This window comes from Rissa tridactyla, chromosome 17 (assembly GCF_028500815.1).
Source record: "Rissa tridactyla isolate bRisTri1 chromosome 17, bRisTri1.patW.cur.20221130, whole genome shotgun sequence".
In the NCBI taxonomy this organism is placed as follows: domain Eukaryota; kingdom Metazoa; phylum Chordata; class Aves; order Charadriiformes; family Laridae; genus Rissa; species Rissa tridactyla.
Window position 1 is genome coordinate 7,875,108 of NC_071482.1, and position 23,867 is coordinate 7,898,974.

General features: G+C 52.0%; 1 protein-coding gene across 5 annotated transcripts in view; it reads left to right on the forward strand.

Moving 5' to 3' along the window:
* The first annotated feature begins 4,248 nt into the window (after nucleotides 1–4,248).
* CDON (cell adhesion associated, oncogene regulated) overlaps nucleotides 4,249–23,867 on the forward strand; it is a 53,591-nt gene continuing 33,972 nt past the window's right edge. For 2 of the 5 annotated variants that reach the window (XM_054223289.1, XM_054223293.1), the window contains exons 1-2: nucleotides 4,249–4,384; nucleotides 23,539–23,675. In XM_054223289.1, coding sequence (XP_054079264.1) covers nucleotides 23,600–23,675 — 76 coding nt within the window. In that variant the 5' untranslated portion in view covers nucleotides 4,249–4,384; nucleotides 23,539–23,599. Of the gene's footprint in view, nucleotides 4,385–6,312; nucleotides 6,334–6,819; nucleotides 7,309–22,182; nucleotides 22,202–23,538; nucleotides 23,676–23,867 lie in introns of those variants that run through there. The other 3 variants (XM_054223291.1, XM_054223290.1, XM_054223292.1) reach the window with 3 other exon arrangements.

Below are 23,867 nucleotides of genomic sequence, written 5' to 3' on the forward strand. Positions count from 1 at the left end.
GCAGTGGGGACCAGGATGAGGTCCCTGGTGGGGATGGGGTGATGGGGACTGCGACGAGGCGATGGGGGCTGGGACGGTGTGGCAGAAACAAGGACAAAGTGATGGGGACTGGGAGGAGGCACCTGATGGGGATGGGGCAACGGGACCCAGACGAGATGCCTGCTGGAGACAGGGTGATGGGGACCAGGATGAGGTACCTGCTGGGGATGTGGGCGATGGGGACTGGGACAAGGAACCCCATGGAACCCAGGATGGGGTGACGGTGCCCAGTCCATGGCGATGGAGAGCGTCTCCCAGCCTCAGCCCCCGGCCGCTGCTCCCGGTCTGTGCGCCCACCGCCTTCCCCCTCCCCAAACCCGCAGCAAGGAGAGGACCCCGGTCTGCACCTCGCTCAGCCCAACGCCGCTGCGGCGGTGCCGGATGGCTCCCGCCGGGTTGGGAGCGCTGAGGGCCGGAGCGCGAGGAGCTGCCGGCTCAATGCCGGGGCCCCGCTCCCACGAGCGGATGAAAGGCTCCCTGTCCAAACGGCATTAGACGCGCTGCAAAGGCTCATTCCCGATCGGTCACGCTCCGAGGCACAGCTGCAAAACCCCCTCCGGGAAGCCGGGATGCTCCGGGGGCTTTGTTCGGGGCAGCCCCGCTTCCTGGGGAACCGTGACAAGACGATGGGATTACGGAGCAGGAGAAATAACAAAAACCAAACAACCAAACAATCAAACAAACAAAAACAAAAATAAAAAACAAAAATAAAAAAAAAAATCATCTCACTGCGAACACGCCGGCACGTAGAAACAAAAGAGACTCCCGGATACCAGCGCTCCTGCTCCGAGTGCGTTGTCCTGCTCCTTGCCTCCCCTGCGTCCGCCTGCGACGGTGCCGGGGACGCGCGGGGAAGGGGCGCGGGGAGGGCCTGAGGGTCCCCAGGGAGGGAGGGGGGCTCTTGGGGGCGTCCCCCCCATTTCTGATCCCAAATCCCAGCAGCGAGGGGGAAAGGAAAAGGAGGAAAAGCTTGCGAGGAAGGGAACCGTGCGGGGAGGAACAACTTTGGACGGAGGAAAACCTCCCAGGGAGGAAAATCTTGCAAGGAAGGAAACCTCGGGAGGAAGGAAATCTTGCGAGGAGGAAAAACCTTGCAAGGAAGGGAAACCATGCAATGAGGAAAACCTTGTGAGGAAGGAAACCTCACGTGGAGGGAAACCTTGCGAGGAGGAAAACCTTGCGAAGCGAGAAACTTTGCAAAGAAGGAAACCTTGTGATGATGGAAACCTTGAGAGGAGGAAAACCTTGGGAAGAAGGAAACCTTGGGAGGAAGGAAATCTTGCAAGGAGGAAAAACCTTGCGATGATGGAAACCTTGCAAGGAAGGAAACCTTGTGAAGACGGAAACTGCACATGGAGGAAAACCTTGCGAGGATGGAAACCTTGTGAGGATGGAAACCTCGTGAGGATGGAAACCTCACATGGAGGAAAACCTTGCGAGGAGGAAAACTTTGCGATGATGGAAACCTTGCGATGATGGAAACCTTGCGAGGAGGAAAACCTTGCGATGATGGAAACCTTGCGATGATGGAAACCTTGCGAGGAGGAAAACCTTGCGATGATGGAAACCTTGCGATGATGGAAACCTTGCGAGGAGGAAAACCTTGCGAGGAAGGAAACCTCTCAAGAAGGAAAACCTTGCAAGGAGGAAAATCAGGGAAGGAAGGAGACCTTGCAAGGAAGGAACCACGCCATCGCAAAGCCGAAATCCCGGCGAAGGCCGAAGCCTTCTCGCCGTCGGCAAGACCGGGCCTGCCGGCGAGCGCGTCGCAGCGTGCCGAAGCGCGTGGGTCGCGGCGAGCGGGTCAAAGGGAGCAGGTCGCCGCGAGGGGTTCGACACCTCCTGACACGGGCACGAAGCCCGGCGCTGGCCAAAGCCCCGGCACGGTTGTGCCTCGTCAAGGTTAATTGGGTTAGCGCTCGGCTAAAGGGCGTAGCTTGTCCGGGCGCCTGCTCCCTAATGAGCATCTCATTTGAATCCATGCAAAATAGCAGGGAGCATGGAGACATGCTAATTAAAGCGATTGCTGTTCTCTAATTAAGCAGCAGTTCCCCCCCCCTCCCCGCCCCCAAAGAGGGTATTCTCATGCAAATAGCGCCCGAGGAGGGGATTTGGAGGGGAATAAAACGCCCCGAAAATTGTACGGGGAGGAAACGTGATTTGGCAGCATCCCCGTCCTGCGAAAGCCCATCGTTATAGTCTCGATTTTGATGATTTTTACCCCCAAAACCCAAGCTTGGCCATCTCGCTTCCGCAATGAGAAGGATCCTCAAGTCCTCGGCTTTTCTGGTGGCCACCACGAATCAAGGGATTTAACTCCCCGTCCGAGCCAAACCCGCTTTCGGTTTGGTTTTGGGGCGTTTTCTTTGGATTAAAAGGGATTTTTAATCCGCCGAGGACGTTTCTAGTCCTCGTTTTCTTTATTTTTATTCCCCTTTTACACTTGTGGAAATAATGACGTCCTACAGGAAACCTCCTGAGGGATAAAATTAGGGCTGGTAAACACAGGGTAGGTTTGCAGGTTTGCCCAAAACCCAAGAAACTTTGTTCCAATGGTGTTTTTTTCTTTTTTTTGGAAAAAAAAAAAAAAAGCCTATTTTTCTTTTCCTTTTAAACACAGGAGCTGTGTTTCTTTCCGGCCTGCTCCACGTGCTGATGAAGCCTTTCTACGCGAAACCCTCCTCGGGATAAATCCCTTTCCAGCTCAACCTCCACACGCAGATGCGACCAAAATTTAGTAAATTCCCCCAAACTGAGGCATTTGGGGCGTATTTTGGGCCTTTCGGAAAGGGCTGGGGAAGCAGCGAGGGTCTGGGTGCAGGGCAAGGTGTGACATTTTTAATCCTGCCGATGAGGTCTAACGTGGGGTGACTTGGCAAGCCGTTAATACTAAATTACGCCGCAAACGAGGGGAGCGTCCCGGATGCGTCGCGATCCAAGTGGCGATAAACCCCCTTTTTGACTGTTTTCAGCCCCCTTTTGCCCCACCAAGGGGTTTCTCGGTGGCGTTCCCCGGCGGGAGATCCCGCACGGAGCACGCATGCAGCGCGTTTCCTGCCCTCTGGAATAAAAGCCGGAGCTGCGGAGGGAGCCGCAGCATTCCCTGCCTCTCCGCCGGGTTGCCCTCGGGCCGGCAGCCCCTGGGTTGCGAGGGGGCCGCAACGGGCACGGTGCCAGCGAGCCGCCCGGCCGTGGCAAGCAGGGGGGCAAGGGGGCGAGCGAGCCCGCCTGCCGCGTGGCCCACGGGAGCGCACGCGCTACACGCCGCAAGCGAGCGGCCCGTCAGCCGCGCGTGGTGTGCGGTCGCAGGGGTGCGTGGGCACGTGGTTGCGAGGGCGCGCGGTTGCGGCTGTTGAGGGTGCGAGGGTGGATGGTCGCGGGGGTGCGTGGGTGCAAAGGAGGGTGTTGCACGGGTCCGTGGTCGCGCGGCGCAGGGTCACAACCGTGCGCGGTTCCACGGTGTGTGCTTGCAAGGGGGCATGGCGGATGGTTGCAAGGGTGCACGGTCTCACGGCGCATGGGTCCAGAGGAGGCCCCGGAGATGCTGGGAGGGCTGGAGCCCCTCTGCTGTGGGGACAGGCTGAGAGAGCTGGGGGGGTTCAGCCTGGAGAAGAGAAGGCTCCGGGGAGACCTTTCGGCCCCTTCCAGTCCCTAGAGGGGCTCCAGGAAAGCTGGGGAGGGACTCTGGAGCAGGGAGTAGAGGGATAGGATGAGGGGTGATGGCTTCAAACTGGAAGAGGGGAGATTTAGATGAGATGCTGGGAAGAAATTGTTTGCTGTGAGGGCGGTGAGCCCCTGGCCCAGGTTGCCCAGAGAAGCTGTGGCTGCCCCATCCCTGGAGGGGTTCAAGGCCAGGTTGGACGGGGCTTGGAGCAACCTGGGCTGGTGGGAGGTGTCCCTGCCCAGGGCAGGGGGGTGGCACCGGGCGGTCTTCAAGGTCCCTCCCAACCCCAACCATTCCGTGATTCTACGGGTGCAGGGTGTGTGGCTGCACGCTGGAAGGGCGCCCGGTGCCGCCAGCTCCCCCCCGCCTCTCCCCCTGCCGCGGATCCCCGTTCCCCTCCGCCGGGCCCGCCTCCCCCCCCCCGCGGTGGCCCTTGGTACGCTCCGCGGGGCGGGGCGGGGAGGAGCCGCCGCCGCCGCCGCCTCCTCCGACACGGGGCGCCGGTGGGAGCCGGGGCGGGGAGGGGAGTTGGGGCGGGGGGGGGGCCGGTGGTGAGAGATAAGCGGCGCGGCCGGGCGGCGTTGGATGGCGGCTCCCGCCCGCCGGGTCGCCCGCCCCAGCCTGGAATGTCCTGGGGAGCCGCCGCCGAGCGGGACCGGGACCGGCCGCCGCCGCTGGGAGGTAAAGGGCGGCCGCTTCCCGCCGGCTGAGGGGGCGAGCGGGCGGAGGGGACGGGAGGCGGCCGCAGGTGGCGGCTCGGCGGGATCCCGGCGGCTCCTGTCAGGCTGCCGGGGGCGGGAGGAGGGGGGACGCCGGGGAGGCAGAGCCCCGTCCGGCGGCACCTGAGGGGAGGCGGAGGCGGGAAGGCGTGAGGCACGGCCGGAGGGGCTCGTCGCGCTCCTTTATTCCAACCATCCGACTCCTTATTTTTTTTTTATTTTTTCACTTTTTCTGTCCCCCGAGGCTCCTTTTTTTTTTTTTTTTTAACCGTTTCTCCCCCTCTGCGGCGAGGGCCGTGGTGAGTTGGAAAAAAAAATAAATCCCTCCGAGCGCAATTTCTGCGCCCCGCCGCCGGTCTGTTACTGATTTACGCTCTTGTTTCGCGGCTCTGGCTCGGCTCTATTTGTCATGGAGATGTTCGAAGGCAGGGGGTGGGCTTGGGGTCGCGTCCAGCCTCTTCTAACCGTCTATAAAACTGATAATCTCCGCGCTGGTTTTTAATCCGTAAGGTGGCTTTTCTCCGCCATCGGAGCGGGCGAAGGGCAGCCCCTGGAGCAGGCGCTGGCGTGGGATGCTCCAGGACTCCGGCTGTAGAGCACCCTGGCATCTTAACTCTGATTATTATTTTTTTTTTTTTACTTCTTTTTTTTTTTTTTTTTTTTTTTTCTGCATCAAGGTGCCTCCATCCTTCAAGCTCTTGAATTCCAGGTTACTTTCGCTTGCTTTGTCTGCCTCTCTGCCAGGGGAAAAAAAAAAATTACACAGTTGCTGAGTTTTAACGAAGGAACTTTCCAGGCGACTGTTGCATGCCTCCGATATTGATGTTTTTAAACCTAAAGGGAAGTGTTTTTTCAGACCTGACCCGCAGCTTTCAGCTGTGAGGCAGAAAACAGGCGATGTTTATGTTGCCCCTGCCTCGTAACTTTTTAAAGGATTGGCGCACGGGTAAATGTGATGGCTTTATGTAGCTTTTTTTTTTTTTTTTTCCTTCTTCTTCTTTTTTTTACTGCTTTCCCCAAATGATTTGCTGCGTCGATGCGCGAGGAGGTTTCTGAGAAGGAGTAGCCGAGCCTGCGGCTGTAAAACTGTCAGCTCTGAAGGGGTGTTTACTCAGTGAGTTGTATCTTTCACACGTGCACCAGAAATACAATTTACTGACCCAAACGCCAGGGTTGTCGCTCCGCAGCCGCTGGTCGCGGGGGTTACCGGGAGCGCGTAAGCTCTTATTCGCGGGGGGGTTTCGTCCTTCGTGGCCCGCCGCTCTCTTTGAACAAAGCAGGTAATCCTGTCGCGCCGCGGCTTCGAGCCGAGCTGCGTGGAGCCGGCTGGCTTTTCCTGCTCATCTCCCACCACTCCGGTGTTTTGACAGTTGCGATTTATGGGATGGACTTCTTTCAGGAGGGGAAAAAGTGCTCTTGTGATAGCAGTTGCTGGGGGCAACGGCCCGCTCCGTCGCGTCGCTGTATTCCAAAAGTTCTCGCCTCGAAGTCGCGGTAAACGCTTCGCGGCCTGATTTCTTAACGCTTTTCTGTTAAACTTGATATTATATGCCCTAATTACAACCAGCGTGCTTTTGTTCCGCCAAGCTAAAAGAGGCGGCCAGCGCCCCGTGCGTGAGTCCAACGCGTCGAAACCAAACCCCGGCTTTTTTTTTTTTTTTTTTTAAAGCAGTTGCGAGCCTGTCCTGTGGGGAGGCCTTGATAACATTTTCCTTTTAATCCCTTCTCTGAAACAAGAGGGAACGCTCCGACTGGCTCGGTCTGTAGCCCAGGAAAACCCGCGGGCTTGCGAAGCGGCCGTAAGAAAGCCGTGACTGTCGCTCAAAACTATTCGGTTATTTAAAGCCGGGCTCGCAGATAGACGTGCCGAGAGGGGATCCACTGCTTTACCTGCTGGATTAATGTGAAAAGGTTTGTTTTGGTTTTTTTGTTGTGGTTTTTTTTTTTTTTTTTCTTTCCCCCACCTCTGAGGGGGAACCGCTCTAGTGCGAGGGATTAGTAATTCACCCAAGGATGAGCGCGATAGCTTTGTTGCTCGGATTAAGGCGATTTACACCCTTAAGCTGCCCTGAGAGCTTGTAAACAGCCGTGCTCGTGCCCGCGCGGGGCGGCCTCGGTGCAGCAGGTTGGCGGGGGGGGTGTGTGTGTATTTGGTTTTTTTGCCGTCCCTCGTGCAATTTTGGTTACTTCTCATCCTTTTGCGAGCGCTGGGGTTTGGTGGGCCGCCAGCTCTACCTGGCGCTCATGGTTCTTTTTGCCTTCTGGAGGCTGGGATTCCTGCGTGCTCCCTCTGCTGGCTTGCTGGGATGTGCTGGGACTAAACTTCGTGTTTCTTGCCCCAAGACCCAAGAGGTGGTGGTGGTGGTGGGGGGAAAAAAAGGCGTAAGGAGAGGCCTGACTCTGCTACGGGGCAAATCCCAGCAGCGCTTTCATTATCTGGAGGTGTGCTGTAAGCCTATAAACTGAGGCTCATGCTTACTTTGGCTCGCTGGCGTGCCGGAGGAATAAGGCAGCTGTGCTCCAACTTCAGGTGATGTCACTTGAGGATTTTAACTGTCAGAGCTTAAAAATACACGGGCTTGTTTAAAGACGGCTTCTGCAGATGTGGAAATTGTGAAGCACAGCAATTGATTCGCTGGCCCGAGCGCACAGCCGTACCGGTGTTCGTCATCTCATAAATCCTCCTCTGCCTATCCCTGAGCAGACCTGCTTTGCCTAACGAAGCCCTTGGTCGTTACCGAGACCGCTGAAATGAATTTGGTGGCTGCTCGAGCTGCGCGTGGCGTTGGTGGTGAACTTGGTTCAGGCGAGGCTTTGAAACGTCTGGTTTGGCACCAGAAGCTCCGAGTCTGAGCGAGTCTTCGCCCACAAACCTGTGGAGATCTGGTATTTCAGATAACGTTTTATATGGAATCGCTTTAATCGGCGCGCTGCACGCAGCTCAGAAACCTGCCTGACGCCTTTTGTTAGGCAACGTCTAATTTGTATGAATTAATTGATACTGTAAACTTGACCTTTATATGTAGAGTCAGTTTTTTGTCTGTTGCTTTGCTTATGATCTGTTGACTGGTGAGTGGCTCCCTCCAGCTGAGTCACACCGCTTTCCCCACTTGTTTTTCTGTTGGTTTTCTGGTTTTCCTCAGTGTTCCAGGGGGACGGGGAGCTTCTGAGCCAATCCCTGTCTGCAAGTGGGGGGAGACTGATGAAAAAAGCTGCCTTATGGAGCTTAAAAATCTTGGTTAAAGACTTTAAATCTTGTATGAAGCGGAATTGGTCAAATTTCCTCTTCAAATGGGGATTTCCAGCTTGTTTTGCAAGCCCAACTGCTAAAGCTGGTACAAATGGTATTCTCTGCGTGCTTTCTTTTTTTTTTTTTTTTTGGCTATTTTGATCTAGCTTGCTCAGGGGTGAGCTGGTACTCGGTCTGTTTCCAGGTGTGTTCCCTTTCCTACTTGCCTGATGCTCTCCTGGTGGCCTCCCCAAGCAAGCCCTGGTATTGTGCGTCCCCTTTGCCCGCGTCGTTCGCTCTGGGATAGCGTTTGTCCTTGGCAAAGGTCCTCAAGCAAAAAAACTCTTTGCTGTATTACTTGAGCTAACGAGAGGTCTCCAGCTACCCAAGAACTGTTAGAATAGACAGTTTCCTCTGTGTGTCTGTATATATCTATTATTTTTTTTTTAACCACTTGAGTGTTCTTCCAGTAATTTCCTTGGTAGATGGCTCAGTACAACTTCCAGGGTGGCGTGTGTCAGTTTTCCCACTCGGTTTCCCCAGCTCGCTTCTCCCTTTCCGCTGCGGATGATGACTCTCCGGTGACAGTTATCACTTCAGGGCAAACTGCTTGTTCAGCCCTACCAGGGATTGAGACTTGTGCATCCAGACCACCTGTCTTTTCCATTAAGCCCCTGCTTGCTCTTTCTACGCGAGAAATATCTCCTGTCTTTCAACAGGAGGGAAAATAATCATGCAAGGTGGGTTGTTTTCCCATTTCCCGTACCTATGAGATGTCTCGGAGCTCTTCTAGCCAGGTGGGACTCTATTTTTTTTATGTTTTTTTTTTTTTTTCCTTTTCCCTCCATTCCCTGGCTGCTTGGGCGCCGTTTCACGTTACAGCTCAGTTGAGGACTCGCTGCTGCAGGAGGTGGCAGGTACGTTCCTGCCTCATCCCCGCTGTGGGAATCCGGCGGCGGAGCAGCCGCAGGGGAGTGACTCCAGCTAACCCTTCCAAAGGAAAAAAAAAAATAATAAAAAAAAAAATCACCAAAAAAACAAGCCCCAAACTTTCCGCTGGATCTTGCCCCGCAGTTAGAATTGCTAAATCTTCCACCCCGATGACTGGGGAGGCCTCTGGGGGCCCGAGGGGGTGGGGGGGGGGGGGTGGGGACCGGCCCCTTTTGGCAGCAGCCGGCTCTTAAATTGGCTTCGCCGTCTCATAAACCTGCGCTCTGGATGCCGTGGCTGAGCCAGGAGCCGGTTCCCTTGCAGAGGTGCGTGTGGGGATCTTGCCGTTCCACCCCCCCCTCCATCTCCTGCCCCTTGCTAGAAATGCCTGATTAAACCCGTTTAGCTCACTAAAGCGGGGTGTGTGTGGGAATATTAATAATTTCCCCCCCCCCCCCCCCCCCCCCCAAACCCAGAGCAAGATTGGAATATTTTCTTCCAGAGCTGGGGAACGAGACAGTCCCTCCTGGCAGTGGCCGGCGCTGGGCTCCGTAGGTGAAACCTCACCTGTCTGCCAGGTCACGCCTTTGATTTATACCCTGCCTTTTGCTGTTTAGTTTTCCCCCACAGACTTCAACCGTTGCATCTGATAATGAACCGCGCGGTTGAGCCTTATTTGTTTAATTCAAAGACGAGTTTAATATTTCCTACCTCGCAGTCGTACAAAGTCGGCCTGCCTCGCAGACTTGGTTTTCCTCGCAGCGAACCTGTAGAATGCCAAAGGACGCTTAAAAGGAGGGGAAAAATGCTTATGCGGCGAGCAGCCCCTCCTTGAGAAACAGGCCCTGCGGAGGGGCTGGGAACCACTGGTTTAAATTTTTGGGGTGTTTTGCTTTTGCAAAGCCAGCTGTGGGTTGCTAAAGGGATGAAGGATGAATGGATGCTGGAGATGTCCTTGCTGCTGGAGAGTGTCATCGTATCTTGGGCAGCCCCTCGTTGAGAAGAAAGAGGCCCTGCGGAGGGGCCGGGAACCACTGGTTTAAATTTTTGAGGTGTTTTTGGGGAGTGTTTTGCCTTGGCAAAGCCAGCTGTGGGTTGCTAAAGGGATGAAGGATGAATGGATGCTGGAGAGTGTCATCGTATCTTGTGTAGGCACCTTGTGTCCCAGCGCAGCCTGCTCTAGGGGGAGATGCTCTTGTTCCTGCAAGGGGACGGTACTTACCCAGTCCTCACCCGAGTGAAGCACATCATTTGTCTAAAAGGTCTCACTCTAAAGAACCTTAAAAGAAATCATGGGGTTTTTTTTACGTGCTGGTTCAGAAGGTAACCCCCAGGGAAGCGGGGGGTGTCCTCTCGTGAGGACAAGTCCCATCTGGGGAGCTACAGCAAGGGAAGAGGACAGTTAACGCGGCCCCTTCTGAAACAAACTGAAGATGATTCTTCCCAGTTGAAATCCCTTACTTGCTTCCAGATTGATCCAAGCTAGGTTTTCCCGAATAAAGTTAATGTAATCAGGTGGTATTTTTTTCATTTTTATTTCTTTTTTTTTTTTTTTTTTTTTGCTTCTTGTTTGTTAAGAGATGATAGATCGGCCCAAATAAGGGTATGAGAGAGGCTGGCGATTTTCAGGAGGACCCACAGACAGTCAGTGCATGACTTGTTGCCTTTATCTCTGAGATCAGGAGATTCCTTTGCAGTGATGGATTAATCCACTCTTGAGTGAATAATATAAGCGAGAACAAGTAGGAGCCAGCGCTCCAAACAGATGATTTGTTTAATACGTGTGTGCCTCCCCCCTCCCCGCCTCCCCCTCTGAAAAGCTTCTTTCTTCACTGTTTCATTCCGCCTGCCTGCTGAAACCTTCCAACCTCCCCCCCCACCCCGGACCGAAGGAGGGATGAGGACGGGGCTGTGCCAAAGGTGGGCGAGAAGATAAACCACAGCTCCCCCCTCCCAAGCCGGGGGGAGGCTCAGGTTGGAGCGAGGGTGCTGGCGGTGCGGTGCTGCGCTGGCCATGATGTCACCCAGCTGCTCCAGCCATGACATCACTCGTCTGCACGTACTCCTTACCCTGGTGAGAAGGGTTGATGCCGGCACCTGCCGGGGCCGGGGGGGGGGGGGGCCGTGAGCTCAGGTCTCTTGGGGGCCCCGACAGCAGGCAGCGTGCTCTGCGACCTGGAAGAAAGTTGTCTAAAGGAGCTTGAGAAGTAGGGATGAACTTGTTGGAGACCAGATTGCAATGGGTGCCTTTAGAAGGAGAAATACGATGTTTAGGAAGGTGGATCTTCACTTGCGCCGGGGTAGATCTGCCGGCCCACCCGGCTGATGCCTCGTCTGCAGATCCATGAAGGCCCCATCCCTGGAGATGTTCAAGGCCAGGCTTGATGAGGCTCTGAGCGACCTGATCTGGTTGAAGGTCTCCCTGTTCACTGCAGGGGGGGTTGGACTAGGTGACCTTCAAAGGTCCCTTCCAACCCAACATGTTCTATGATTCTGAGCTGGCCGGGGTTGTTCTGGAGCCACGCACCAAAGCTGTTCTCCCGGTGACATGTGTGTAGTCCCTGTTACCGCACACACAGTTGGGAAGGGGGCTGGGAAGGGAGTTGTGCAACTTTAGGGGTGGAATTCATGTAGCTGAATCTGTTGTCGTCCCTATGGATATACTGGAATAACTCTGGCAGCTCATAAACTGTGTCTTGTCACGTTACAGTCTTCGAACTCATCAAGGGTAGATAGACACTGTTGATAGGCCCCAAGAGCCTGTGAGATGCCATGGTTATAGGTGTCTGGGTGGGTCTTCCCTCTGCGCAGGACCCCCCCAGGTCTGTTGTAGGCTTGTTCGCTCGCTAGCAAAAGCTCCGGTAGCTCAAGGTCAAGTTGGCGAAACTCATCAGCTTTGGCTTTCCGTGGTTTCGTGCGTGCTGGTATTCTTGCATTGATCCGATCCCCTTGGGGGTGTGGGGTCGGAAGTGCTAGTGACAGCTTTCAGCTGCGTGCTGGAGGATTTCTGTGCTGTGTGGGGCACGGATAAGATCTTTAAAACGGCATTTCCCCGTTTGGAGAATGGGTTTTGCTAGTGTTGGCTGTGCGTAATTTCTGGTAGCTGAAGAGTTTTGCCGCGTAACGTTCCAACCCCATGTAGATTAAATGCATTGCGGAGTCAAACTAAACAATAGCATGTGGTTTTCCTTTGTTCCCCCCCTTCCCCCCGATAAGAGCTCACAACAGTTTGTGAATTACGGCTACGCGTGCATCTGCTGGAGCGTAGGCCCGGATTTTCATAAAGTTTGCTGAGGGCTGTTGCTTCCGAGGAGCTATTTCACCTTTGCCGTAGCTTCAGGAAATCTCTTTTGTTTCCCAAGGTGCGTTTTGCTGTAGCGCTGGGGATACTCGTTGCCGAAATGCTTTGCAGTGACAGTGTATGGCAGCTTGATGGAGATTTGAGTCTCCTCTTAATAAAATGCAAGCTAAGGAGGAAAACCCCGAGGGCTTTTTGGAACAGGAGATGTTTTCTGTTCCTGCCACTAATCTTTGTTGCAGAATGAAATAGGAATGTATGCTTTAAATCGGTGTCAGGGTGTAGAAGGAAGCTGGCAACGGATGTAATCAAAAATGTTATTATCAAAACTCTCTAAATATGTCGAAATTTCGGGCTTAATGGTGTCGCTTTGAATTCAGCTATTCAGACTGAGGTGTTTTTTTGGGTGTAGATTGCTCTTTCGAATCGCTGTGCGAGCCGGGATCAAGCAGAGAGGAGTCTAGGACCGGATCATCCACGGTGGGTACTGAACTTGGCCGGTCTGCGGTTGCGGGGCTCTTCGGCTCCGTGAATCGTCGCAGGAGCAGACCTCGGGTGAATTGGGTGGTAGCGTGGTGCGGTTTCCTAGATTGTGCCCTTCTGAGGTGAGGGCTTTAAAAAATGGTCTGGTTTTCAAATTAGCGTTTTTCGTACTCAGTGCATCTGCTGTTGCTCCTATGTCACCGACGCATGCGGAAACAACTTTTACTGGTTACAGCAAAACACAACGAGGCAACACCAGATCCCGCACGCTGTAGGAAAGACCCTAATCCTCCTACCCCGTCCAACAGGAGACCGAAAGTTTTCCAGCCTTGTTCTTACAGGCTGGAAAAAGGGAACTGCAAGTAACCCTCACCCTTCTGACCCTCTTCCTTAAGTGGAGTGGCTGTAGGTTGAGGACGTGAAAGAAGCTGAAGCCCTTCTCTGAGCCAAAGGTGTGAAGCTGTTTATTTTCACTCTGGCAATGTATATATTGCGGGAGGCAGATGCTAGCCTGCTTAACCTAAGCATTCACCACTTATCTGGGGTCTGGCAAGCGTACAAGTGTTGTCCCTTCTAATCCCCCAATATTAAAAAGTCCAGGCACCTTCCTCTGGCTAAGGCTGAGATTGCCTTAAAAAACACACAAAGAGGAGCCAACAAAAAAAAGAAACATTCGCTTTCTTTGCCAAGTTTAAATGAAGACTAATGCCGTGGTTCTGCTTAATCTTGTTTTTCTTGCTATCTGATGGATGCTAACGTGGGATGGAATCAGTCCCGGCAGCCGGTTATCTTTGTAGGGCCCCTGCCTGTTGCTGAGCTCGGCATTAAAGTCTTGTGGGGGAGCTGACGTGCTACGAAGAGTCTCGAACCTTCTTCCTGCCTTGTGAAGCCACGGCAGTGGTGTCCCTTCTTCCTTTGAGAAGGTGTCTCCCGGAATCTCTGGTCTGCCGTTGGATGTCCGAACAGAAATCCCATTCGGCAAAGCAGGATGTGCCTGTGCGAGTGCGAACAGGGCGCAGTCAGGTTAACCTGGTGGAAAATTCTCCCTGGTACCCGTGATGAAACTTAACTACTTTGCTATCAGTTGCTCGTGTTGGAACTGGTTCCGCTGGCTGCCGTCACCTTGATTCGCCGGAGCGGGTTGAGGGCTCCGACTCGGGCCCTGCGGCTGTCTGACGCTGTGCCCCCCACCGCCCTGAGCGGGGGTCCCTGCCCCGGCTTTGCGGGTGAAGCAGCAGAGCTGGAGAAGCCGAACCCTCCGGCTATGGTTTTGGGATGGTTGCCGCCTCCTTCCCCTGGATCGACGCCTCTCCTTCGGCTCCGCTGGCACGAGGAAGGAGGCGGGAGGCTACGGCCGGTGCTCGCTTGCGCAACGCTGCTGAGCAAATCCAACCCAAAGCCTCCCCCCCCCCGTGTTCTGCTGCCCCTCTCCTGGCGTGGGAGCCAAGTCAGTCTGTTGTAGCAAACCTGACCAATGTGATTTATTTATTATTTTCCCCCCCCCCTCATTTTTTTTTCTGCCTGGCTGTTGCACCGAGGCAGCTTTTATCTGGGCCTGAGGCTAATGGGGTTGTTTTGCTGCTTTGCTGGAGGAATACTGTCAGCCGTGTCAGGATTCCTTCCCTCTAGGTTAAGAAGCGTGTTTTCGCCGCAGAGTTCGGACTTCAATTTTGAAACCAGGTTTGATCTGTTGAGCTATGGGGGAAGGGAGGGGAGGAGAGCAGTAAAACCGAATTACCCGCTTAGCTTACTGTAACGCTGAAGGATGAATTGTTCGAAGGCTTGTTTTAATCAGGGGAAGAAAGGACGGGCTCTTTCCTGCTTTCTCCCTCAGCTGTCACTGGTTAGCCCGTTTGCTTTTTAATAAGCATTGTTCTCCTGCCCGTTCTACCCCAGAGACTGGGTTCAGCGGCAGCGTGTGTCGGCATTGCACGTGGCGGCGTACGGGCTGCTGGAGAAGGAGGGGAAGCAGCAATTTCAAGCGGAGGACGGCACTTTTATTTAGGAAACCAAGTCAAAAAAATGGATCAGTCGCTCTGTTTTGCGCGCGATTTCAGCCCTCCGCAGGCACGGTGCATTCGGCAGGGTGACTAACGACTGTGCTGTAACGCAGGCTTGGCTCTCCGGTTCCAGCGCGCCTCCCATATCCTGCAGCCATGAGTTCACAGGCTCCTAATTGCCTATGATGTAAGACAGCAGTAGATGGGGTTGCTATAAATTCTGGCTGCAGGTGTGGATTTAATAGTTGTGCTTCCCTTTAAGGGATCACGGATAGCATGGATCCCTGCAAGTTGCAACAGACCGAGTTGGACTCGGGGTAAGGCAGCTAAAAGCACCCATTTGCCTGCGTTTTTTCAGAGCTTGCCGGAGGCCACCGATGGATGAGGTGTCGGTGTTCATCTGGAATCGCCTCGGAAATGAGCTTGCTGTCCTCCAAGAGTTCGGCCATGGCTGCTCTTCTGGTGGTGAACGTTCGCGGCATCTCAAAACCTATCGGGCGTGAGGGCGCCGCTGGGAGTGGAGCTTCAGGCAGCGTGTGTGGACACAAGCTCCTTTGTCTTGAGAGTCTGACAGGTTTTTCTGATGACCAGAGCCAGCCTGGGGTTCTAGTCCCCTCTTTCAATAGTGCTCGATTCGGGTTATAGGAACCGTAGAGAAATTACAAACCCGGGTGATCGTCCTTGGCGTGCAAGATGCAAACTTTTTGGAGGGGAGAAGACCCAGCCCAAGGCAGTACTGAAGCTCGCTGTGGCTCGTGCACGTGTGTTTCAGATAATTAGGACGGCGAGTCCCCTAGCTCGCTTGAGAAAACGGGCATGTCTCGCTTGGAGTTGGGTTTCGTGTGTTTTTCCTTTATTTTTGCTGACATTCTGGCACTCGTGAGTTTATTAAAGATGCTGGGGTGGTGCTTCCTAACCTGATCTGAGGCCTCACGCTGTTCGAGTGCAAAGTTCCCTTGCATGGATGTCCATCCCTACCCCCTCCCTGGGCACCAGGCCTACGGGAGGGAGCTGAAACTGCTCTCCCGTCCAGGTGAAAACTAAACCTCGTTTTTCTTTGGCTGAGTTTTGAGCCGGAGCTGCCAGAAGATCTGACTCACTCGGTGGCCGCGCGATTGTTGGTGCAGATAGGAGAACGCAAGCCAGGTCCTGAAGGAAGGTGTTGCTGCCCTCCTGGGCAGCAGCCTGGCTTTAAATTGGCTTGAACTGGTTGCAAAATCTCAGTCTTGGTAAAATAAATAAATAAATACAAATCACTCAGTTAGAAAAGTAAAACAACCCCCCGGCTCCCAGGGAGGAAGGAGCAGAGAGGGATGTTCGCAGAAGGGACCCTTTGAGACCCTGTTTGAAGGTGAGCAGAACTGGTGGTGGTGGTGGTGATGCTATGGATTTGGTACAGGTGGTGAGCTAGATACGGGGAAGAAAACAGGAATATCAGGCAAAGTAGTGCCCAGGCAGGAGAGAATGAGAGGAGTGAGGTCTCCGGGGCCTTGAAGAGCAACGGGTGAGAAGTTTTGTATGTATTTGGTCTACAGTTGATGGAACTGGTAGACTAATGATACCTTCGGATCCCTTGAGGTCTAAAAGCCCTTATTTAGGCATTTAAGCATAATTGCAGTCCGGCAGAACTCTGTATTAGGCTAATGCTCTGTTTTTTTTCTTCCCCCGGGGCTAGAAGAGTCAGAAACCATACCCACTTCATTAGCGCGGCAGCAGGGGGACTCTCTCAGCCTTCCCCCCCCCCCCCCCGAAGTTAATAATAAAATTAACCTAATTGTTATGCCTGTTTGTGGCCAAGAAAGTGTGGCTTCTGTGCTGATCTATTTTTTTTTTTATATTTATTTTTTTTCTTTTTCCTCCTGACGTCGGCAGGGTGGAAATCCCAGCTCTCCCCCAGCAGAAGGTAGGCGCGTGGATAGCGGAGGAGTGGCTCGGGGGGGTTCTCCGCTGCGTTTTGCAGCGGCCCAGTACACAAACCGTTAAATTTTCTCCCCTCGGCTCACAAATCCATTTCTTCAGCCGATGCCAAGGCATGCGCTCCTCTATCAAGACCATATGTACGCCAAGACTGAGGTTTTTAAAGTCAAGGTGTTTTTGAAATATTGGAGCGCAAATTAAGTATCTGAGTAATCTTAACTGTCTTCTAAAAAAAAAAAAAATAAAAAAATTCTCTATCAGCCTCACATATAACTCAAAGGATTAATGGAAAGCTAAACTTTGATCGGAGTCCAACAGCTGATACCAGCCATGAGGCTTTCCAGGCCTGAAAGCAAAATAGAAAAATCCAGTGAACAGCTCGGCCAAAGATCTGCTGCTCCATCTTTGAGGCAGGCCAACTTTTTGGTTGTGTTTTTAGGCTAATACCTCTCTCTTTTTTTTTTTCTTTTTTTTTTTTTTTTTTAATTCTCCCCCCACCCCCTCTTCAGTTACTTAATGTCTTGTGGCGTCACCTTTGTCCTGTGACGCTGAACTCTACCTGTAGCAGAGATTGAGTAAATTGCTGATGTTATTGAGGGTGGTTTATAGCTTTGGAAAAAGACGTAAGAGCCTATTTTTTTTTAAGGAAGGCCATCGGGACTTAAGGCCTCCTCTCCTCGTAGGAACTTGGTCACCGTCTCGTTTGCTCAGTGCTGTTTGTTTTTCCTCTCGTTTGCTGCCCCGAGCAAACATTCAGTCTTCATTTAGGCAAAAATAGCGTGCCATTACAAAATGCGGCGCAATCCGTACTTTAGCCCCCCCAAAATTCGTCACCGATTCACAGGGGTGGGCGCGCGTGTTAAATCGTGGGGAGCAAATGTGAAGCTCCGTGGGTGATCCTGCAAGGCCACTGGTAAAACTGCGTATTAGCTAAAATGAGTGTGGGGGGGGGGAAGACCAATTGAATCATTAAGTGGGAATGCGCATAGGAAACTCTTGGATGCACGGATTGATTTGGACGCTGGGCAGAAATTTGGAGGCGTTAATGAAATCCCTGGCGAGGGTTGCGCAACTGTGATTTCTCTCCTTTAAGTTGTTACGATAAAGATCTGGAAAGTATACTTCCATTTTGTTTAAAACGCAATAAATAAATATGAACGTAACATCAAAGGATGCTTTTCCTCGTAACTTTTAAATGCCTTTCCATTTGGTTTGTTTCCGTAGATGCCTTTGAGTATGTTTCGCTGCATTCTGACCTGTTTATATCTTTCACACTTGGTTTATAGGGTCACTGTCAGCAAACTGGTTTTGTGGGGGTTTTCCCTTTTCGGGTTTTTTAGGATAGAGAAAATAACCCGGCTTGCAAGGACTGCCAGGCAGAGTTCAGTTTGTTTTCTGGAAGCGCCCACAAAAGCCCTTTGAAGTACGTAATTTTATTACTGACGCTCACCAAATCCTGTCTTTCGTGATGCCATAATTCTAATACAAATGCCTAATTATGGTTGGTTTTTTTCTTTTAAAAAAAAAAAAAAAAAAAAAAAAAAAAAAACCCCAACCAAAAAAACCAAACCCACTTATGTAAATGCCTGGCTCCTTATCTCCGTTGCTCGGCTTCCTGTAATTTAGTAACGCAGAAACTGCAGTTTCAGTGCTCAAGGTGGAGAAAGGGAGTAAAACGGGAGCGCTTGAAAATTTTTATTTATTCCCCCCCCCCCCTTCCCCGACGCAAGCTGTGATTACAGCAGGACTTTTCTCGGTGCTCGAGCCCTCTCGTCAGAGCGTAATTAGGACCACATTGATTCTTATTGCAGCTGGCAGCTGCTGGCTATTGCCTTTTTCAGCTTCTGACCCCCATAGTCCCGCTGACCTTTCCTGGGGTTAGTCGTGGGCCCTTTTCATTGTGATGGGCTAGAAGTGGCTCATGTGGAGTTGATTATTTCCTTGCTTGTCTGGCCTTTTTGGTGCCATAACTCCAAGTCACTTCCATTTTCTTCCCCGGCTTTGGGCTGACCACAGTGAAAGGAAATGCTTTTGCTGGCGACAGGATCGGTTTGCACGCTCGACTGACTCGATTGAGACCCTGAAAAGAGGGGAGGGGGAGGGTAATGAACACTGTAGGTGCTGCATTTGCTTTTTAAAGGTTGATGTTAATGATTGAGTGGTCATTAAGCATTCATAAAAACGGGGGTTTCACCGGGCTTGGGTTGCCTTTTAGCCACCTCAGCCCCGTGTGTTGGCGTTAGAAGTCAGCATCTTTAAGGGACGGCGTGTTTTTTAGGAGAGGCGCGCCGGCAACATCCGAGCCGTGCGCGCGAACGTGCCGGTGTCAGTGGCTGGGGGACCCTTCCGGGGCTTTTCCAGGCAGGAATAAACCTCGGAGGTTAGTCGGTAAAGCTGACGGGCTGCTAACCCGCTCCTCCCCGCCACAAAAAGCTAATGAAGTATATATGCCAGCTGTTACACTCATTTTGCCAGACCCCAGGAGGACAGCATGAAGACAGTCAGTGATCAAAGGCTTCGGAGATCACTGAGGAGCCGAGCTGCAGGAATGTCTGATTGCTTTCTCTTGGAATGCCACAGGCTTCAATACCTCTCTTTTTTTTTTTTTTTTCCTTTTTAAGGTGTCTCGGTGCGAGATTTAATGATCTCACTCGCGCTAAAGGCACAGTGTTTTAGTTAATTCCGGGGGTTTAAATTTAGGTTCTTTGAAAAATCTGCAATTCTTGTTGTACTGGTGGAAACAATCTTGGCCAGCGAGTTAAAATGAAATTTTTCTTGGTAATTCTGTAATAAATGACCTGGGGGGGGGGGGGAGGCAGGGGGGGAAAATCTCAGTACTTGCCATGCTTTAGGCATTAGATCACATATAGCATTATAAAGTGAGGTTGGATTACTTGATTATCTATTTTTTTTTATTTTTTTTTTTGGAGTTGAGCTTAACAAAATAAGAGATCTTTCGTAGCCAAAGCTGTTTTACTCCAAGTGGAAAGTGTTGTCACGTCTGCAGCTGGCGGGCGGCGCTGCCCCGAAGCAGCAGCTCCCTGTCACTTTTTCCTAGGGCTTCTTAGAGAAGGCCCTGAGCTCTTGGAGGTGGAGGTGGGCGACCTGAATAACTCCCTCTGTTCCCGAGCGTGCCGTTTCCTTCCTCCTCCTTCTCCACTCTGCTCCAGCGTTTATGGCACCCGGAACGTTTGGCGAGCGAAGAAACCCTTTCCTCCTTCGGCTTCAGGAGGCTGAAGTTGGGTCGCTGAAGGTGGGATGGTTTTTGGAGGGGAGCGACAGAGCGGGAACGCGGTGGCAGGTTAGGTTGAGGTGGGGTGGTGGCTACGTAGCTCTGGTGGCCGCTCGCCGGTGGAAGGGAGGTCCTGGTGTTGCCCTGCCAGCTGGTCTGAGATGGTAGGAAGATGATTCAGGGAGCTGAACCAGAGGGAACAAGAACGGGCGTGCGATAACGCTCTCCTTAGTAGTGGCTCTGCCCTCAGCTGCGAGGGTGGAGATGGGAAGTTCATGGTCCGGTAAATAAGCAGGGCAGGTTCTCGGCCGTGTTTGGAAGGACACAGGCCAGCGTTTTGTCATTTTTGTAGAGCGTAAAACCTTTTTTTTTTTTTGGGGGGGCGGGGGCAAGCACAGGCAGGCGCGACTTAGTTTGGAGGTGGTAGGTTAAGTTCGTTAGACTGAACGGACCGGACGTGGAGCCTTCCACTGAAGACCGCTGGTTTCCGGAGAAACAGCGACAAGCGTTGAAGCTTTGGGAAGAGAGGAGAGGGTCGCTGCCAGGGCTGCTCTGTCTCGCTGCACTGAGTCTGGATCAGACGTGAGAAGCCGGTCTGGTGCCTGTGTCTTCCCGTGTCGGCCCAGTAGGATGTTTTGGTAAGCCCGTGTGCTGGGGATGGCCCACGTCCATCCCGGTGAGGTCTTCAGGCCTCGACAATCAGGTGATGGTGTGTATGCTGCCCCGCGGAACCGAGCCAGCGTGCGCCGGGGCTGATGTGACAGCCTGGCAGTGGGGACAGCCCTGCTCCCGCACTGGGAAACCTCCCTGGGGCTCCTACAGGGACTAATTGAAACGTACCCTTCCCCTGCGTTTGGAGGTAGCTCTGATGGTTTATGTGACAAATGAGACGCACAACCAGAATTATGTGGTCGTCAGAAGTACTCCATGGTACTAACTGTCTCCAAAAGTACCAGCTACACGTTTCTGGATGCCCCTGCGTGTGCAGTGTGCTTCCAAGTCCATTGGAACGGTCAGGACGACGACTCCTGACACAAGTCCGTTATCTTCCTCGTTTCCCTTCATCCTTGAGCAGCAAATGACTTCAGAGCTGACGAGGGGGTCAAGTGCTGGATGAAAATAGTTGGAAGATGCATTTAGATGAAGATGTCCCAGTGGAAGTAGGGAAAATACGTGCTTTTGCCATGCTGTGGCTTTCTGGTGTATGGAACTGATAGTCTGGAGAAATTGCCGGTGAAAGTGGAAAGGACTTGATCCGTGAAAACCGTGTCCCTCTCTATTCAACCTTGAATAATATTCTCATGGGTGGGAATACCTCCTGATACTAGTGTTATTTTACAAGGCTTGAAAATAGCCCCTTTTTTCAGTGGCACCACTTACTTCGAAATAACTTGGGCTGATCAATCCGCTGGCGAGGAGATTCATTCTCTCAAGCGAGGAATAGTGAGTGAGCAGCGGGCAGAGTTGTTCCCGGGTGAGTCTGAGACACTTAGACGGAGCCACACCTAACCAAAGCGCTCCTCATTCTGTGCCCAGTAGGTCCCCAATGACTGGTACCTGCTGTCGGAATGGGAGTTCAGGGTTATTGAAATGATGGCAGAGGGGAAGAGTTTTGGTTTTCCATCCCTGAGGCCTTTTAGCGCTCGGATATATATTAATCCAGCAGTAAAAAGGCAAGGTTTCTCTGCTGGGTTTCTGAAGACCCCAAAACTATGAGCCGCGCTCTTGCCCTCTTCTCTGTACCTGGCGAGGAGCTTCTGTGGTGCCACCATCTGCAGAAGAAACAGAAAAAAAGCAAGTATTTTTGGGTTGCGTATCGCACGTTGGATCTTCTCTTCCCCTTGCGTTCCCACATCTGCCGGCAAATAGGAGGTTTCTGCGGTCCCTTCCGAAGTGGATGGTAGAGAAACTTTGTCGGGATGGCCGAGCGTTGCTGCTGAACGATGCTACTCCAGTCAAAGCGAGTATTTTTTCCTTCCCCCTGCTCCAGTCAAAGAACTTCTGGTATTTGTGGCTGGCTTTGCGTGCTCGCTGCTTTACAGTTGATCTTCCCACTCCGCAAGCCTGCGAAAGCCAAGCTGGTAGGTCAAAAGAGGAGTAGCTGTTGACACTGGCAGCTAGGAACATGTAAAGAGAAAGATAAACAGAGGGAAATCAGAGCCTGGATAAAGTAGATCTCCAAAGATAAAGTTTAGTTAAAGATAATGAGCTGGCCTTGTTTAAAAAGACAGCTGCAAAATAACCCAGTAGCTCCATGTGCTGGGGTTAAAGTTGACCTAGAATATACGTTTCACTGCTTTTCATAAATAAATAGTGGAGGGAAGATTTGGCAAAAAGCAACATTGCCCCCCACCCCTCTTCAGCAAAGTGTTTGATGTTAACAAGTTCTCTGGGTGTTTACTTTGTCCTCTGCGCGGGCTGGTGGAGCGGCTCTCCTGCCCTTGAACCGAGCGAGAATTCAAATAAACCAAACCCCTTTCTGCTCAGCCCGGCTCTTCTGCCATCCGCCTCTTCCCAAAACAGCCGCGGCTCTTGTTGGGGAACCGGCCTGGGCCGCGGGATTCCCGGCTCTTCCCAACAGCTGAAAGGAATTTGCCGGATCAGATAAAACCGCCCCGAAATGGGAGCAGAACTCGACGTCTCAAGCTGTTGTCGTAAGCCTGGAGCGCGATTTGCAGGGAGAAGTAGCAGTAAGCAAACAGCTCCATAAAATCTAGCGTGATCCTTTTATTATTATTATTGGAGTCTTTTCCTGATGCTTATTCTGCGTGTGTATTTCGCAGTGATGTTCCGATGATAAAACCCCGTTATTTTTAAATAAACCGCAGGAATAACGCTGCCGATACTATCTGGATCCGGCTTCTTGGAAAGCAAATGGCTCTGCGAGCGCTCAAGAAACTGGGGCTTGTTTCTACCACGCCTGTGTGGTGTCGCACTTGTTTCTGCGCGCTGCCAGCAAAACTCCTAGTTATTGTATGTGTGTCACATACGTGTTTATATACGCGTCTGATCGATGAGATGTTTCAAATGCATGTTGAGTGTTATCAGCGGCAAAATTGTACGGCCGGGCTGATAAATGAAGTAACTGCGCTCAATGAACTCTAATCTTATTCATCATTATATTACGCAAGGCAAATAGAAGAATTTAAGTGACCGACAGCTGCGGATTAGTTTATTTCTTGGAGAAAAGAACGTTTGATGGAGACCCCTGAGTGTCAGAAACACCGTTTCCGAGACTCACCTTGGGCGAGTTGCAGCGCCGGTTTCTGGGTTGAGTTTGGATTTTGCTGGGTTTGTGATGTAGTTGGTATTTTTTTGTGGCTGAAAGTGAGATCTTGCGTAGCAGAACGGTCAGGCGAGATATGGCCAAGAAAAGGAGTGTCCTGTTGTAGAAGACGCCGCGTAGATAAAAGCACGCATAATGGGCGCCCCGGAAGAATATATGAGAAAGCACTGTTGGATTGGGAGTGTAATTGAGAATTAGATTAATATTGGTGATTTTTTTTTCCGGTAGACATTTGCCACGGTCGGACTGCAAAGCCCACCAGGAGGAGGAAGCAGATGACATGTCTCAGTGGGCAGGTTCAGAGCAATGATGAGCGGTAGCCGCATCGCAGCGTGTCAATTCATAAACTTGTAAAACAAGTGTAGCCCGGTGATAGATAGTCAAACGATTATTGTTTGCAAACAATATTATCTCCAATAGATAAGCTGTTTACTTTGGACTTCAATTCCTCTGGTTGGAAAGTAGTCTAATTTATCAAGGCAGTGTGGTTCGGCGCGGATGCCTCATACCCCAGCTGTGGGGAAAAAAAAAATCTTATATTAAGAATAGTACTTGGAAACGTAGTTAAGTTCAACTTCTAACTCATTTTTACAGATGGTTTCTATATTGCAAAGAATATTGGCTGTTTCCTGGTTGCGCTTTTTTTTTTTTTTTTTTTAAAACCCCAAGCACTTTGTTGTAAGAGAGTTAAAAGACTAACTCCTGAAGCTTACAGTACACATCTGTTTGTTTGTTTTGTAGCCGTTTCGGTGCCTCATCTTAGTCTGGAGCTTGGTGCTTTCAACTTCTGGAATCTGGCGCTATGCATCCAGATCCCGGACGCTTACAGGCACTGCTCTTCATCACTGCCACGGGTCTCATCGCTGCCGCCAGTTCAGGTAAGGCCTTCCAACGCGAGCCGAGGTGATTTGCTTGCAGGTTCTGGAGGTTGAGTCCAGGCTTTCGAATGAACGACGATTTAGAGGGTGTTTGGCGGTGGCCAACGCGGCGGTGGCCGACGCGTGTTATCGACAATCTGCTTTTAAGGAAGCATGGAGTACTTGCACATGGTCTTAAGCTGAATCTATGTC